The sequence below is a fragment of the Lithobates pipiens genome, unplaced genomic scaffold (genome assembly GCF_037356315.1).
Source record: "Lithobates pipiens isolate NorthernLeopardFrog02 unplaced genomic scaffold, aLitPip1_a1.2 Scaffold_30, whole genome shotgun sequence".
In the NCBI taxonomy this organism is placed as follows: Eukaryota; Metazoa; Chordata; class Amphibia; order Anura; family Ranidae; genus Lithobates; species Lithobates pipiens.
The window spans coordinates 178,063,969-178,079,596 of record NW_027507791.1 but is presented as its reverse complement, the minus strand read 5'-3'; the positions used below and the strand labels follow the sequence as shown (position 1 = coordinate 178,079,596).

Below are 15,628 nucleotides of genomic sequence, written 5' to 3'. Positions count from 1 at the left end.
CCCTACAACTAGTCCAAGACACTAAGATCGGTCTCATTACATGGTCCGATCATGCGCCCATATCAATGAAACTGTTTCCAGCACTCTCATACAAAAACAACACCATCTGGAGCCTCAACACCTCTATCATCACGCGCCCGATCTACCAAAACCAGATTCTATCCGAGCTGCAAAACTATTTCACCACAAATGAGGGTTCGGTGGCTGACCCCTCTGTGTTGTGGAATGCCCACAAAGCCTACATCAGAGGCCTCCTCATTAAATTAGGTGCCCACGAGAAGAAGAAATATACCTCAACCACAAACAACCTCCTAGAGCATATACGCACTCTCGAACGAGCTAATAAATCCCAACCCTCCCCGTCGCTCACCTCTGAACTACAAACAGCTAGGCAAGCCCTGAGTGATCACCTCCACTCCAACTTTGACTACCATCTTAAGTGTCTTCGCCTACAAACTTATTCACATCACAACAAACCTGGAGCGTACCTAGCCAAACAACTCAAATGCAAATCGACTCAGTCTAAAATCTTGTTCCTTACGGACCACCAGGGCACTAAATATACCAACCCCAAAGACATTGCAGATCAGTTTAGCTCCTACTATGCCAAATTATATAATCTCACCAACACTGGCTCGGTCTTGCCACCCTCCCCCTCTGAAATTGATGACTTCCTCGCCAGCATTCATCTCCCCTCACTCTCCCCGGAACAGGTTCTTCAACTTTCCTCCCCGTTCTCCCCAATGGAACTTGCAGCAGCCATAAACGCCCTACCACTACACAAAGCCCTGGCCCTGACGGATTTAATAACGAATATTACAAGACATTCTCTGAACTCCTTACTCCCTACCTATGCCACTCCTTCAATTTTATTGCAACTACGGGCTCCATTCCACCAGAATCCCTCCAAGCTACAATTGTCACTATCCCAAAGCCAGGTAAACCGGCCGATCGGCCTGCCAGCTACAGACCCATCTCCCTACTAAACACTGATACTAAGCTATTTGCCAAACTCCTGGCTACGCGACTTTCTGATATCATTCCACAACTAATTCACATGGATCAGGTGGGGTTTGTGGCTGGCAGGCAGACCTCGGACGGCACTCGCAGGTTCATTGATCTGATACAATGGGTGGAACACCGTCGGACGCCTTCTCTGCTCATCTCCCTTGATGCGGAGAAGGCGTTTGACAGGGTGGATTGATCCTACCTAACTGCAGTCCTCCGAAAATTTGGCTTTAAAGGGATCATCTTGCAAGCCATACTCACCCTCTACTCCTCCCCCAGTGCCAGAGTACTGACTTCAGGGCTGCTTTCAGACCCTTTCCACATTTCCAACGGGACACGTCAGGGGTGTCTGCTCTCACCCCTAATATTCGCCCTTGTCATGGAACCCCTAGCCCAGTCAATTAGAGATAACCCGTGTATTTCCGGAATAACCACAGATCGAACCACACACAAAATTGGACTATACGCAGATGATGTTATCATCTCCCTAACTGACCCTACCACCTCCCTTCCCGTACTCCACGACACCCTCGCACTATTCAGCAAAATCTCCCACTATAAAATAAATTTTACCAAATCCAGCATGCTGGGCATTGGCTTGACCCAACATGTCAAACATGCTATTACCCACTGCACCTCCTTCTCGTGGACATCTAACTGCACTCTTACCTACCTGGGCATCCAACTAACCACGCCCTCATCACACTTACGTTCTCTCAACCTTAACAATCTCATAACCAAACTGCATAAAACCATTCAAGACCTTCAACATACCACGGCCTCCTGGGCAGGCAGAATAGCTCTCGCTAAGATGTTCTTGCTACCCCATGTTCTCTATCTGTTCCGAACCCTCCCCATACCCTTCCTCAAACAACAAATAACCCACCTCCAAACCATCTTTAATACATTTATATGGAATGGCAAACGTTCCCGACTTAAAAACAACACTCTCTGCACGCCGGTTGCCGCTGGAGGAATGGGAGCGCCTAACCTATTGGCCTACTACAAGGCAATTATACTAGCCCAAACCAAGGCCTGGTGGAACACTGCTCTGCAAACCACATGGGTACAAATAGAACAAGCGGACCTCGCCTCCCAGCCCAAATTGATCCTGTGCGCCCTCTTACTGCAACACCACGAGCCCCATTTCTTCCTAGACACAATTAACGCCTCCATTCGAGTGTGGAAATCTACCATACAAACTTCTGCGGGTATCCCGTTACGCCTACTCCAACATATACCGCTGTCAGCTCTACATGTCCTCACTCCTGATATCGATCTCTCCGCATGGACAACCTTAGGCGTCCTCAATCTCGGACACCTGTACCAGAATTCCAACCTCAAACCATTCCACATTCTACATGCCAACTTTCACATAAGCCATAAGGACTTCTTCAAATACCTAAGAATACGATCGATTCTCTCTAAAGTACAATGGTCAAACAACCTAACTACTTGGCACATACTGACCTTCTTCAATCTCACCTCACCCCACCAACGAGGGATCTTGATTTGCTACAAACTCCTCACTGAAATCTGCCCACCTCTCAAATCCCCCACAATGTTAAAATGGGAACACTTACTACATCGCACCTACACCCCCCAGCAATGGTTCCGCTCGCTTCGAGCACCCATGAAATTCTCCAAATGCCTACTGCATTGGGAAACAGTCCAAAAAATATACCATAATTGGTACCTCACACCAATCAAACTGGCCCATATATATCCAACTGCAAGCAATCTGTGCTGGAGAAACTGTGGATCCCTGGGTACTCCACTCCACATATGGTGGGATTGCCCAATCCTAACCCCACTATGGTCCATGCTATCCAAACTCCTTATGTCCATTTTAAAGATTCCTGTACCACTGACACCGCAACTAGTACTATTTGGTCTCGAATTGGAAGCCTGGCCTCAACCCACTCGACACATTCTCGCCCATGTTCTTATCGCCACGCGTTTAGCCATCGCCAAAAACTGGAAATCCCCTCTAGCCCCTTCCGGTGTGGAAATAATCGCACTTTTAAACAACCACTGCCTGATGGAACTCATGCACGCCAAAGGCCACCTCCTTATTCCTGAATTCAGAAGCAACTGGGACCTTTGGCTTCAACACTAGGGATGAGCCGAACACCCCCCGGTTCGGTTCGCACTAGAACTTGCGAACGACCCCCGCGTTCGAAACGAACGTTAGAACCCCATTGAAGTCTATGGGACTCGAACGTTCGAAATGGAAAGTGCTAATTTTAACGGCTAATATGCAAGATAGTGTCCTAAAAAGGGTTTGGGGACCTGCCTCCTGCCTCAGGGGACATGGGTCACTGCAAAAAAAAGTTTTAAAAACTGCCGTTTTGGCGGGAGCACTGATTTTAATGACGATTAAAGTGAAAAAAAAAGGTGAAATATTCCTTTAAATATGGTGCCTGGGGGGTGTCTGTGGTATGCCTGTGAAGTGCCACATGTTTCCCGTGTTTGGAACAGTCCCTGCACAAAATGACATTAAACGGAAATAACACCATTTAAAACTGCTTGCGGTTTTAATGTTATATCTGGTTCCTGCAATATGGTTGAAAATCATTCAGAAAAATGGCATGGGTAGCCCTCCCTGCCCATTACCAGCCTATTTGGGTCTTGTACGCATATTAAGGGGAACCCCGTACCCATATTAAAAAAAGGAAATGCGTGTGGCCCCCAGGCCCTATATACTCAGAACAGCAGTATACAGGCAAACAAGACAGGGACTGTGTAGGTTTGTTGTGTTAAGTTCAATCTGTTTGTAATTTTCAACCGGTACATTTTTAAAGTGTAGCTCCAGTCAAACAAACTATTTTTAAGCTTTTTGGAAAACATAGGGAAGGGTTATCACCCCTGTATAATTTGTTTTGTCGTCCATCTTTTTTCATCTCACTTGCTGCTGTCTCCTTGCGTTTGCAAGTAGGAGATGTTTGTAAGTTGGATGTTTGAAAGTAGGGGCCTGCCCTATATTATAGCGGTATGTACTGGGTACAGAGCACGCAGACAGCACGCACTATCTCCTAACACTACTGACTGCAAGCTCTATTATTAACCACTTGACCACTGGGCACTTAAACACCCTTAATAACCAGACCAATTTTCAGCTTTCGGTGCCCTCACATTTTGAATGACAATTACTCAGTCATGCAACACTGGACCTATAGGAAATGTTTGTCCTTTTTTTCACACAAATAGAGCTTTCTTTTGGTGGTATTTAATCACCTCTCAGTTTTTTATTTTTTGTGCTATAAAAGAAAAAAGACCGAAAATTCTGCGAAAAAATGAATTTTTCTTCGTTTCTGTTATAAAATTTAGCAGATTAGTAATTTTTTCTTCATAAATTTTGGCCAAAATTCATACTACTACATATCTTTGGTAAAAATAAGTACAAATTGGTGGATATTATTTGGTCTTTGTGAAAGTTATAGAGTCCACAAGCTATGGTGCCAATATCTGAAAATTGATCACACCTGAAGTACTGACGGCCTATTTCTTTTTTTTTTTTTTTCCACAAAATTGTCATATTATCAGGTTATTTCACACACACAGCATATGCATACCAAAAGACCCTGGAGAATACAATGGTGGTCGTTGCAAATTTTTATCTCACACGGTATTTGCACAGCAATTTTTCAAACGCGTTTTTTGGGGGGAAAAAACTGTTTTGTGCTTAAAAAACAAACAAAAAAAACAGTAAAGTTAGCCCAATGTTTGCATAAAGTGAAAGATGAAGTTATGCTGAGTAAATAGATATCAAACATGTCACTCTTCAAAATTGCACATGCCCGTGGAATGGCGCCAAACGTCGCTACTTAAAAAATCCCCATAGGCGACGCTTAAAATTTTTTTTACTGGTTACATGTTTTGAGTTGCAGAGGAGGTCTAGGACTAGAATTATTGCTCTCGCTCTAACGTTCTCGGCGATACCTCACATGTGTGGTTTGAACACCGTTTTCATATGTGGGCGGGGCTTACACATGCGTTCGCTTCTGCATGCGAGCACATGGGGACATGGGCGCTTTAAAAAAATTTTTTTTTTTTATTGTTCATTTTACTTTATTTATTTTAGATTGACATTTTTTTCCCCAAAAATATATTTTTGATCACTTTTATTCCTATTACAAGGAATGTAAACATCCCTTGTAATAGGAATATGGGGTGACAGGTCCTCTTTACAGTGAAATCTGGGGGTCAATATGACCCCACATCTCACCTCTAGGCTGGGAAGCCTGAAATAAAAAATAAAAAAAAGATTCTGGCTTTGATCGTACTGGCGAGTTGGTAGAAGCACCGGAGGGCGGTGAGGGGTGGGGGGCGTCTATGGCTGGGTATTTCAGGGTATCACCGAGTATGGCTGGGTATCTCCGAGTATGGCTGGGTATGGCAATTTATGGCAGGGTATTGCAGAGTATTGGCGGGGTACTACAGAGTAATAGCAGGGTACTGCAGAGTATTGGGGGGTACTCCAGAGTAATGGCAGGGTACTGCAGAGTAATGGGGGTTACTGCAGAGTAATGGGGGGTACTGCAGAGTAATGGCAGGGTACTCCAGAGTAATGGCAGGGTACTGCACTGCAGAGTAATGGCGGGTACTGCAGAGTATTGGGGGGTACTGCAGAGTAATGGGGGGTACTGCAGAGTAATGGGGGGTACTGCAGAGTAATGGGGGGGTACTGCAGAGTAATGGCAGGGTACTGCAGAGTAATGGCAGGGTACTGCAGAGTAATGGCAGGGTACTGCAGAGTATGCACTGGTATTGCAGAGTATTGGCAGGGAATTGAGGGGTTAAATTCGGTGAGCAGCGATGTGGGCACTGCAGATGCAGCCCACATCGCTGCTGACACCGATCTCTTTCCCCTCCGCTGTACCGATCGGTACAGGGAGGGGAGGGAGGAACCGGCGTCATAACATGACGCCGGTTTGTTTACAAGTGATCACTCCGTCATTTGACGGAGCGATCACGTGGTAAACGGCCACGACGAGCGGCCGTTTACCGTGATCCATGATGCGCCGGGTCCTGTGGACCCGGCGGTCACGGATGCTCTCGAGTGCGCGCCCCAGGGGGCGCGTGAGAGCAGAATTCTGGGAGGCCGTTAATTAACGGCCTCTCAGAGTTAAACAACCGCCCTGAAGCCGTTAATCGGCAATGGGCAGTTGTTAAGTGGTTAAAGCTAGATCACTAGCTATATAGGTGAGGTGAATATAGTGGTGTATACTGCGGTCAGGGCACAGACAACAACCACTACACAGCAGCAAGATAGGAAATCAGCCAAAAACGATCGGTGTGTACTGTGTTGAAGGTACACAGAACACCCACTGCTTCAGATGCTAACACACTACACGAGGCCGCCTCAAAGGCGGCCTTATATAGTGTGGGGCGTGCACTACACAGCCTGAGCTATGATTGGCCACAGGCAGGATGCCTGTGGCCAATCATGGCTCTCCTCGCTGCTGGCGCTACGATTGGCCAAGCATGCGGGGTCACAGTGCATGCTTGGCCAATCATGAGCCAGCAATGCACTGCGCCACCGCAGTGCATTGTGGTCCGCGCGCGCCACTCGAATTTTGACGCGAACGGCCCAAACGTTCGGAATTCGCCGAACGGCCGAACAGCCAATGTTCGAGTCGAACGTACGTTCGACTCAAACACGAAGCTCATCCCTATTCAACACCCTAAATGCAAACCCCCTATGACGGACCTATTACTTACCTGACCTCCTTACCCCATCAGTACCTGAAGCTCTTGCCCTGCGTACCTGTGTTGCTCTCCCAATCAACACGTTGTTTCTTGTTAAAGTTATCTATTACAACTCTGAGTTAGGCTATATGTTTTGTGCTACACCTATAACAGAAGGTCTTCCCACCTTCATTTGCTAGCCTACGCTATTGGACATATACATTTGCGAGATGGAGCTCTAGGGATCATCATCTAGGGCCAAAGTCGGACCCCTTCCTATGGCGCCCTCAAGAACCCGTCACAGTTAGTTCCCAGATGGGGTGACGGGTTCGACCTCCCACTGAGGACGTCTCCTACTATGCCATATGAAGCCTGCATGTGTATGATACTGTGTATACCCTGAGCTCCTCTCTTTTTTTCCTCTCTTTTTTTTTTCCTTTCCCTCATCTTTCTTTCTGTTCTGCTGTTGTTCTCATTATGTACAACTGACATGTTGCACTACCTGTTGCATAGCTTGTACCGTATACTATGAAACTCAATAAAAATCTATGGTTAAAAAAAAAGATCTAATATAAATGAGTCTAATAAAGAGAAATTGGTTCCATTAAGGGTTCTTTCACATGGGGCGGATCAGTGCTGATCCGCCCCGTATGAAAGGACCCTTAATGGAACCTCTATGCGCCCGCAGCTCGGCGGTGACGTCAGACGCCGCCAAGCTGGAGAGGGCTTTAAAATCTCCAGCCTGTATCAATGTCAGCTTGGCAATTGATTGGAGAGGTTCTCCTCTGCTGTTTGGCTGGCGAACGTTGGTTCTGTGGCAGAGGTTTCATCTCTGCATGATCTCTTTGTGATTATTCTCATCACAGGCAATCCTTTTTTTCTGATCAATACAGGTAGCTATTGGAGCTTTCTGGTATTGTTTTCAATCTGTGTATATGTAGTGAATAGTGTTTTTTTCCTTTGAACTTTAACTTTCTAACCTACATTATCTCTACGGGTCATCCATCAACAGGTGGTTGGACCTGAGGGATATTTGGCTGGACAGTGCTTTGAAGCACTTGGCCATTTTGGATTGATTCCATCGGTCTTACTCATTCAATACTCAGGTAATCCTTGCTGGTTTGGTGGTTGGTGTGGGTCCCCCCCCCTTTTTTTTTTCTTAGGGTACTATATATTATCTATTTATCCATTCTCTATTGTTCTATTTTTTTCCTATCTTCCCAATCATATATTGTCCCTCTCTGCAGATTTCGGGGATTTGTGTTTCATCTTTTTATATTAATTGACCTTGCTTATCTTGTGTGCATCTCTACAGATCTGATCCTTCAGATCTGTGATTCCAGGAATAGAGATTTTGGAGCTCATATACATTTGGTGAGATATTTTCTGCCTGCTAATACCCTTACACTATGTAATTTAAAGATTTTTTTCAATCTCCTTGTAATTTAACTTTTTTGTATGTAGAATACTCATATGTACGTATCCATATTTATTATATAAATACATTTTCTTATTTTGCATTTCCCCTAGTTTTTTATGTAAGCTGCATCATCCTGAAGAAGCATGTGGGAGCGAAACATGTAGAAAAAATAGCATCATTATCTTATTTGCAGGACTGGTAACACTTCATGTATTCATGATTCATGCCACTCTTGTAGCAAAACTTAATGTATCAATGTATTAATATTTTCATTTGATGTCTACTCTCTGTTTATTTTTATTTTTTATTCTTTGTTAATAATAAAAAAACATTAATTTTATATGGGTTTTTCTTGATTCACTCTATTTTGGTACCGTTTAAAGTCCCTGAGGTTGGTTATCCTCCAGCCCCATTTCTCCTCTCCTTTTTCATTCTTGTTTTGTGCAGTGACAAGTCTCCTCAGCCGTTTTAGTCACGTCAGGCCACGTTCATGCATTTGCGGGTATCTCTCGTTCATTACCTGACACGTTTTCAGGTTTCGTAGGTAGGGTCACGTAGTTTCATCTGTTCTACATTTCATGCTCGTTTTTAAAGTCTATCATGGTTTCAGTCCTGTTTGTATTTTATTTTAGGGCAGGCATCAGGGGCCAGACGCAAGCCTTGTTCTGTCTGGGTTTGAACTTTCTCGAAGGTAAGTCAGGTTACTATATGTCATTCTATTGGTTCCTCATTTCCTCGCATTGTTGGGTCATTCACCACTGTGCCTTGTACCTATCTCAGTTTAGGTTTAGCGGGTTGAGAGGTTCATTTTTAATTGGCTTGGACAGTGGCAAGTCTCCTCACCTGTTTTAAAATTCCCGTTAGGACTGTTGTCTTTCATCAGGGTCAAGTTGCCTTAGTCTTTAGGAACCTGTCACATTTTCAGGTACAGGAGGCCTGAGTATTCGTTTTTAATTGACCAGGTTTTCTCGGCCTCCGGCAAGTTAGGGGGTATAGGTTTCTTAGGACACATTTAGGGGGGGTTCTTGGGCTTAGATGGCGGTCGGTGGGGGGATCGGTAGGTGGTTGTTGGTTGTTTTCATGCTTTTGTTCTGTTTTGTTCATTTAGGGCATGTCTCAGGCTGCGGATATTGATGGTTTTGCTTCCATTTCCCCTTCCCCTGCCAGGGGCTCGGATCAGGGCAGCTCGCCTTCTATGAGGACCTGGGCTGTCCCAAGATTGATGGCGGAGTTGCGTCTTAGGGGGATCTCTTTCTCGGCATCAGCCCACAAGGCGGAACTTTTTAGACTGTTATTTCCTACCTCTTCAGGTTCCAGCGTGGAGCAGGCCACCCTGCGTACAGTTTCGACTTCCCTTTCTCAGATCCAGGCTACCCTTAGCTCGCTGGCGGGTTATTTTCAAGAATTACGGGCCAGGGTGGAGGTGCCGGAAACCAATCCTAGTCAGACCTCAGTGGATCTGGCAGCTTCTGGGGTTGCGGCAGGGTCTGAGGTCCCCGTGGTGTCGTTACAGATGATTGTAGGTACTAGTTCTGATGTCCCTTCGGTCACCCCTGCCCATTTTATTCCGGGGAATCTCAGGAGGGATATTTTGGAGGGCAAGGATGTTAACCTGGCATCCTTGTTGATTGCTGCTCACGATGTTGCTGACAATAAGTCCTATGCTTGCGGCAATGTGTCAGTAATTATCAAGTCCAGGGACCACAGGCTGAACCGCAAGCTCTCTATCCCTGAGTTTGTGCTGGCCTTCAGCATGTTCATTGATATTGTTTGCTCGATGAGTCCCCAAAGGAGGGAGGAGCTGGACCATTACTTATATGCGTGGTAGAGTTGGGTCACAAATTCGGAGGTACGGCATTTTATGATTATCACCGTTCATTTTCCGCCAAAGCTGCAGCCATGTTTTCTCAGCATCGGGTGGTTACTAACTGGAGTAGTGTGGACACTGAACTCTTTTGCCGTCATTTCGCCAGGTTGAGGTCGCTAGTCTGCGCCACTTGCAAGTCATCATCTCACACTGCTTTCTGGTGCCCCAACACCGAGTTCCCTGTTCTCCCGGGCACTTCCAGGGGTTTCCCCAGTGCTCTGCCAGCTCCGGCTCAGGCTGCCACTGTTGACAACCTGGGTTGGCCTGTCCAGTACCTGGGGATGTTGCAGATTTGTAAAAAATTTAATTACGGAGTTTGTAATTATAGTCAATGTCGTTTGTTGCACATTTGCTCTGGTTGTTTCAGGGCCCATCCAAAGTCAGCTTGCTTTCTCAGGCAGGGCAAGCACAGCTGACTGAGCCAGGTCAATGTGGATCTGTTGGAGTTTCGGTTGGTCTCATGCCCTTCTCCTACTTCAGGGGTACACGAGGGGTTTCCACACGTGTTTTGTCACTTTGCCTACCGGTACGTTTGAGAGTCCCAATCTCAGGTCCCCTATGGTAGATTTGGGGGCGGTGGAAACATTACTGCACTCCGAACTGGACAAGGGGTTCGTCATTGGTCCCTTTCCGGTATCACCATTCCAGCATTGGAGGGTCAATCCTTTGGGGTTGGTCAAGGGGAGGTTTCTAATAAATTATGTTTAATTTATGATTTGTCTGCCCCTCATTGCTCCACGGTGCCTACTTCGAATTCCTTAAACCCATCGGAGGAATTTTCTTTGAAATATGCTTCAGTGGATCAGGTTATCCAAGGGATTATCTGGGTTGGGAAGGGTGCCTGGCTCTCTAAAGCAGACATTTCTGATGCGTTCAAACTCCTTCCGATCATGCCATCACTCTGGCAGTGGCATGGGGTGAAGTGGAGAGGGCTGTACTATTTTGCCACCAACCTCACCTTTGGTTCAAAAGCAGTCCTTGGTTGTTTGATGCATTCGCACAGACACTCGTGTGGATTCTCGTTCATGTGGAGGGTTGTCACTAGGTCATCCACTACCTTGATGATTTCCTCCTCATTGAGAGTCCCGGGCGAGCTCCTGTAGACTTAAGGAAGTTGTTGTCTGTTTTCATGGCTCTCGATGTCCCGCTGGCTGTCAAGAAGTTGGAAGGCCCGGCTATGGCATTAACCTTTTTGGGGATCTTGCTGTTATCCAAGGCCTTGCAGGCCAGCCTCCCGGTGGAGAAGCTTGTCAGGATTAGAGAGGGTATCCATACCTTCTCGATCTCGCAGTCTTGTTTCAGGGTGGAGTTGTTATCTTTGTTGGGCATGTTGAACTTAGCGATGAGAATTATTCCACAGGGTCGTTAGCGTTATTACCGACAGCCCCGGATTCAGACTCTCGTATCAAGCTGGATACTGCCGCACTAGCGGACCTGCGCATGTGGGACCATTTCCTCCGGCATTGGAACATGTTCATTCCGGCAGCATCCATTTCCTCTCCTCAGGTGGGGTCGGATGCGGCTGCCACGGTGGGTTATGCTGCCATTTATGGCACCCACTGGTTGGCAGGGCCATGGCCGGAGGACATTTTGGCCATCCCAGGGTTCACGGATTCTTCTGCCTTGTTTGAGATCTTCCCCATAGTGGCAGCTGCCCAGGTGTGGGGTGGGTCATGGATGGGGCAGACGGTGGTTTTGTCTACAGACAATTTGGCGGCCATAGAGATTATCAACTAAGGCAGATCCAGGTCTTTGGTTATCATGTCCTTTGTGCGCAGGTTAATTTGGTTGTCCCTATGGGTGTATGGATGTGAGGTTTTTCAAAACCAGCAGTGCTTGGTGCCCTATGGCAGTCTTGGATCAACTCGGGTCTTTGGTTTCAAGCAAACTGAGGGATAGCCCGTTATTACCCTTCCCTCACGCACCCCTCACTATGGCGCAGTTCAACAGGCATTGCCGGATGTTATGGTCTAATTTGGGTTTGAACCCGACAGGTCTTTCAGGTGACTCATTCAGGATAGGGGAGGTTTCGGCAGCCTCTCACCAGGGGATCCTGGCCCATGTTATTAAGAAATTGGGGCGGTGGAACTCTGCATGTTTCACTAGATACATCCCTGGTCTGTATGTTGAGATGGCTCAGGTTTTCAGACATTTGACTGACTGATGTTATGTTACGGTTAATAAATTTGTTTGTTAAGCTACCCTATTGTCTTCTTTTTTGCACCCTTTATATATACTATTTAAATCCACCCTCCTCCTCCTTGCTCCTGTCGGCTTGTTGATGTGTATCCCACTCCTTTTATTCTTATTTTTTTCCTTTTCCATTTCATATTTTGGGTATGCCCCCTTTAGGTATACTGACCACGGGACCTTTTGGCACACCCCAGGTCTTTTTCATGTGTTCTTTCATATCGTTCTCTCTTGATCTCTCGTTGAGACTCCTAGTACAAATAGTAGATGTGTAGTAATGGGGAGATTCCCTGCACTGAATAGCAGTTATGATTACCAGTTTAATTTACTATTCCACTGTACAGGCACCAATAAAACATATGCCAACGGAATATGATGCAGCAAGTATGATTAAAATACAGTGTAAGGCCAGAATCAGCATTGCTAATAATTGCACGGGACATTTCTTTCTAATATTGCGTTTGTCTCTATTGGAAGGAGGTCTGTACCCATAGAAAGTAATGGGAAGATCCCCTGACACTGAATATTGGATGATCATTTCAGGCGACAGGAAGTTCATATGAGGCTCTGATTCCACTTATGCTGCATATACATGATCGGAATTACGGCCAGAAAAAGACAGATGAGAGCTTTTCATCGGAAAATGAGACAGTGTGTATGCGCCATCGGAACTTAGCTGTCGGAATTTCCACCAGCAAAAAATTGATAGCATGTTCTCAATTTTCCCAGTGGAAATTCCGATCGTGTGTGTGCAATTCCAACACACAAAAACTCACGCATGCTCAGATTCAACAAGGAGATGGAAGTTATTGGCTACTGGGTATTGACATTCCTTTTTCAGGTCCCGTTGTACGTGTTGTACATCACCGTGTTCTTGACGGTCGGAATTTAGTGTGACCATGTGTATGCAAGACAGCTTGAGCGAAATCCCGTCGGAATTTCATCGGGAAAACCATCAGAGCTTTTTCCGACCAAAATTCTGATTGTGTGTACGTGGCATTACAGTAAGATTAGATTCCCCGTGTATGACCTTATAATCTCATCTAATTTACTAGTTATCGGATTAAACATTGTTATTACTATACTGTATCTATGAGATAGTTTTAGATTGCAACACGGTTTTATGAAACAACTGAGTGCGATTAGATCCAAGAATTAGACAACAGACTGGGATTGGATATACAGAGACAATAATTACATTATCATAATTACATATTATTTATATGGTTTTTGATGTACAAATGTTCTGGAATATTACTGTCTTAGTCAGTCCTGTTATACTCACTGTAATTCCTCTATACGGCTTGTGGTCAGAGCTTCCATCAGATCCCTGAAATAAGGACCCTCCACAATGTTCATAGACAGGTCCAGTATCCTCAGTGTCTGGTTATTTCTTATTGCAGATGCCAGGTGGGGGCAGGAACTGTCTGTCAGGTGTTTATCATATAAACTAGGGGAGAAAAATTTTACCAGAAGAAATTAATGTAGCTATTCTATACATGAATAAATCTAATTTCTCATAAATAGAATTTTAAAAGAAAAATGTTGTAATAGAGTAGACACTGCAATATTGTCATCCGTGTATAGAAATAGTGATATCTGCTATCAGGAAAGGCGTGGCTGTGCAGCAGAAATTGCACAGCAGAAGCACACATTAACGGCGCGTCGGCGTGCACAAGCGCACGCACATGTGTGCCAATGTGCACACGTGCACCTGTCACTAACATTGGCGCCAATGGGGCTATTTAAGGTGATTGCACCCAAAACTTTTTGCTGTTCGGTCTGCAGCTTCTGTGTATCCTGAATTCCGTTATCTGTGCTGACTTCTGATCTCTGACCCGGCTTGCTCCTACTAACCTTGACTTCTTGATACCCCAACCTCAGTTTGCTTATTGGACTTCCCTTCTGTCTTCTGCTCTGCCTGATTCGCCAGAACGTTACTGACCCGGCCTGCCTGATTCTGCATATACACCTCCAGACTGCTGCATTCCTGCCGTGTGGATCACACCAGTTCCTGTTCCTGCTGCATTACAGTCCACCGCAGTGTTGGTCTACTCAGCTTTACTGATCTGCCTGCTGCATCTCCAGCAACGAGCATCCAGCCGTACCAATACCGGACTGAACCCAGGCACTCCTGCGCCACCATGCTTCTGTGGCCACTGTCTCAACCCCAGGGGCCCACAAGCCTGTGTGGCAAGAGAGGCTCTCCTCTACACTTGAGGCTCACGATCCAGGTACGTGACATCTCCATATACATGATGACAACAGAATACCACTGACCTGACTCTTATTGCGCTATTATCTTCTTGTGTATGGCGCATGAATGGTATCAGCAGACAGTGTGAGGCCAGAATCAGCTTTGCTAGTAATTGGACAGGATGATTTTTATCTGATATTCTTTTTACTTCTGCTGATAAGAGCTTTGTACTCATAGGAGATAATGGGGAGTTCCCCTGAGACTGAATAATGGATGTGTAGTAATGGAGAGATTCCCCTGACACAGAAAAGCAGATGAGCAGTGATGGGGAGAACCTCCTGACAGTGAATAGTGGCTGTATAGCAATAGGAAAATAACCCTGACACTGAAAAGCAGATGAGCAGTAATGGGGAGAACCTCCTGACAGTGAATAGTGGCTGTATAGCAATGGGAAAATAACCCGACACCAAAAAGCAGACAAGCAGTAATGGGGAGAACCTCCTGACAGTGAATAGTGGCTGTATAGCAATGGGAAAATAACTCTGACACTGAAAAAGGGATGTGTAGTAATAGGTAGACATCCTTACTCAGTATGGTAGATGTGTAGTAATGGGGATATACCTCTGACTCAGAATAGTACATATGTAGTGATGGGGAGATCCCCTTGACAGTGGATACTAAATGTGTAGTAATGGGAGATCCCCTGACACTGAAAAGCAGATTAATCCAAAGTGTAAAAAGATTAAAGTTTTGGCTCACATAGTCATTTCAAGTGTCAAACATGAACTGACATCCAATCCCATAATGTCAGTTCATGAGAGTACATGAGAACAGGAACCACCCCCCTTTCCCTCATAATAATGTAAAAGCTTCCTGCCAATATGCATTTTCATTTATTGATATTGCTAAAATTGGTTTGTAATGCCTTTAAGCTTCTCCCACAATGGGTGGATACACTCCTGGGTACCGCATTAAAAGCTGCAATCCTTATTAGAAACAAATCAATACGTCATAGCGTAATCCAGTTCAAACTATTTTTTTTTGGTGCCACCGAGTTTACCAGCAAGGGTGAGATGCTGTGTCAGACATCAGGCAGTTATCTCACTGAGAATTAATGCGATAATTGCTTGTACATATGATTTGGTTCTACCAATAAAGCTTGAGCTGGATTATGCTATGGGGTATTGCTTTGTTTCTAATAAGGAATTGTAGCTTGGGCATCCACCCATTGTGGCAGAAGCTTAAAGACACTACA

At 45.4% G+C, this 15,628-nt stretch overlaps 1 protein-coding gene across 3 annotated transcripts in view; it reads right to left on the bottom strand.

Moving 5' to 3' along the window:
* LOC143943362 (NACHT, LRR and PYD domains-containing protein 3-like) overlaps positions 1-15,628 on the bottom strand; it is a 255,369-nt gene that overhangs the window by 23,536 nt on the left and 216,205 nt on the right. For all 3 annotated transcript variants that reach the window (XM_077465090.1, XM_077465088.1, XM_077465089.1), the window contains one exon: positions 13,462-13,626. In XM_077465090.1, the coding sequence (XP_077321216.1) occupies positions 13,462-13,626 (165 nt within the window). The remainder of the gene's footprint in view (positions 1-13,461; positions 13,627-15,628) is intronic.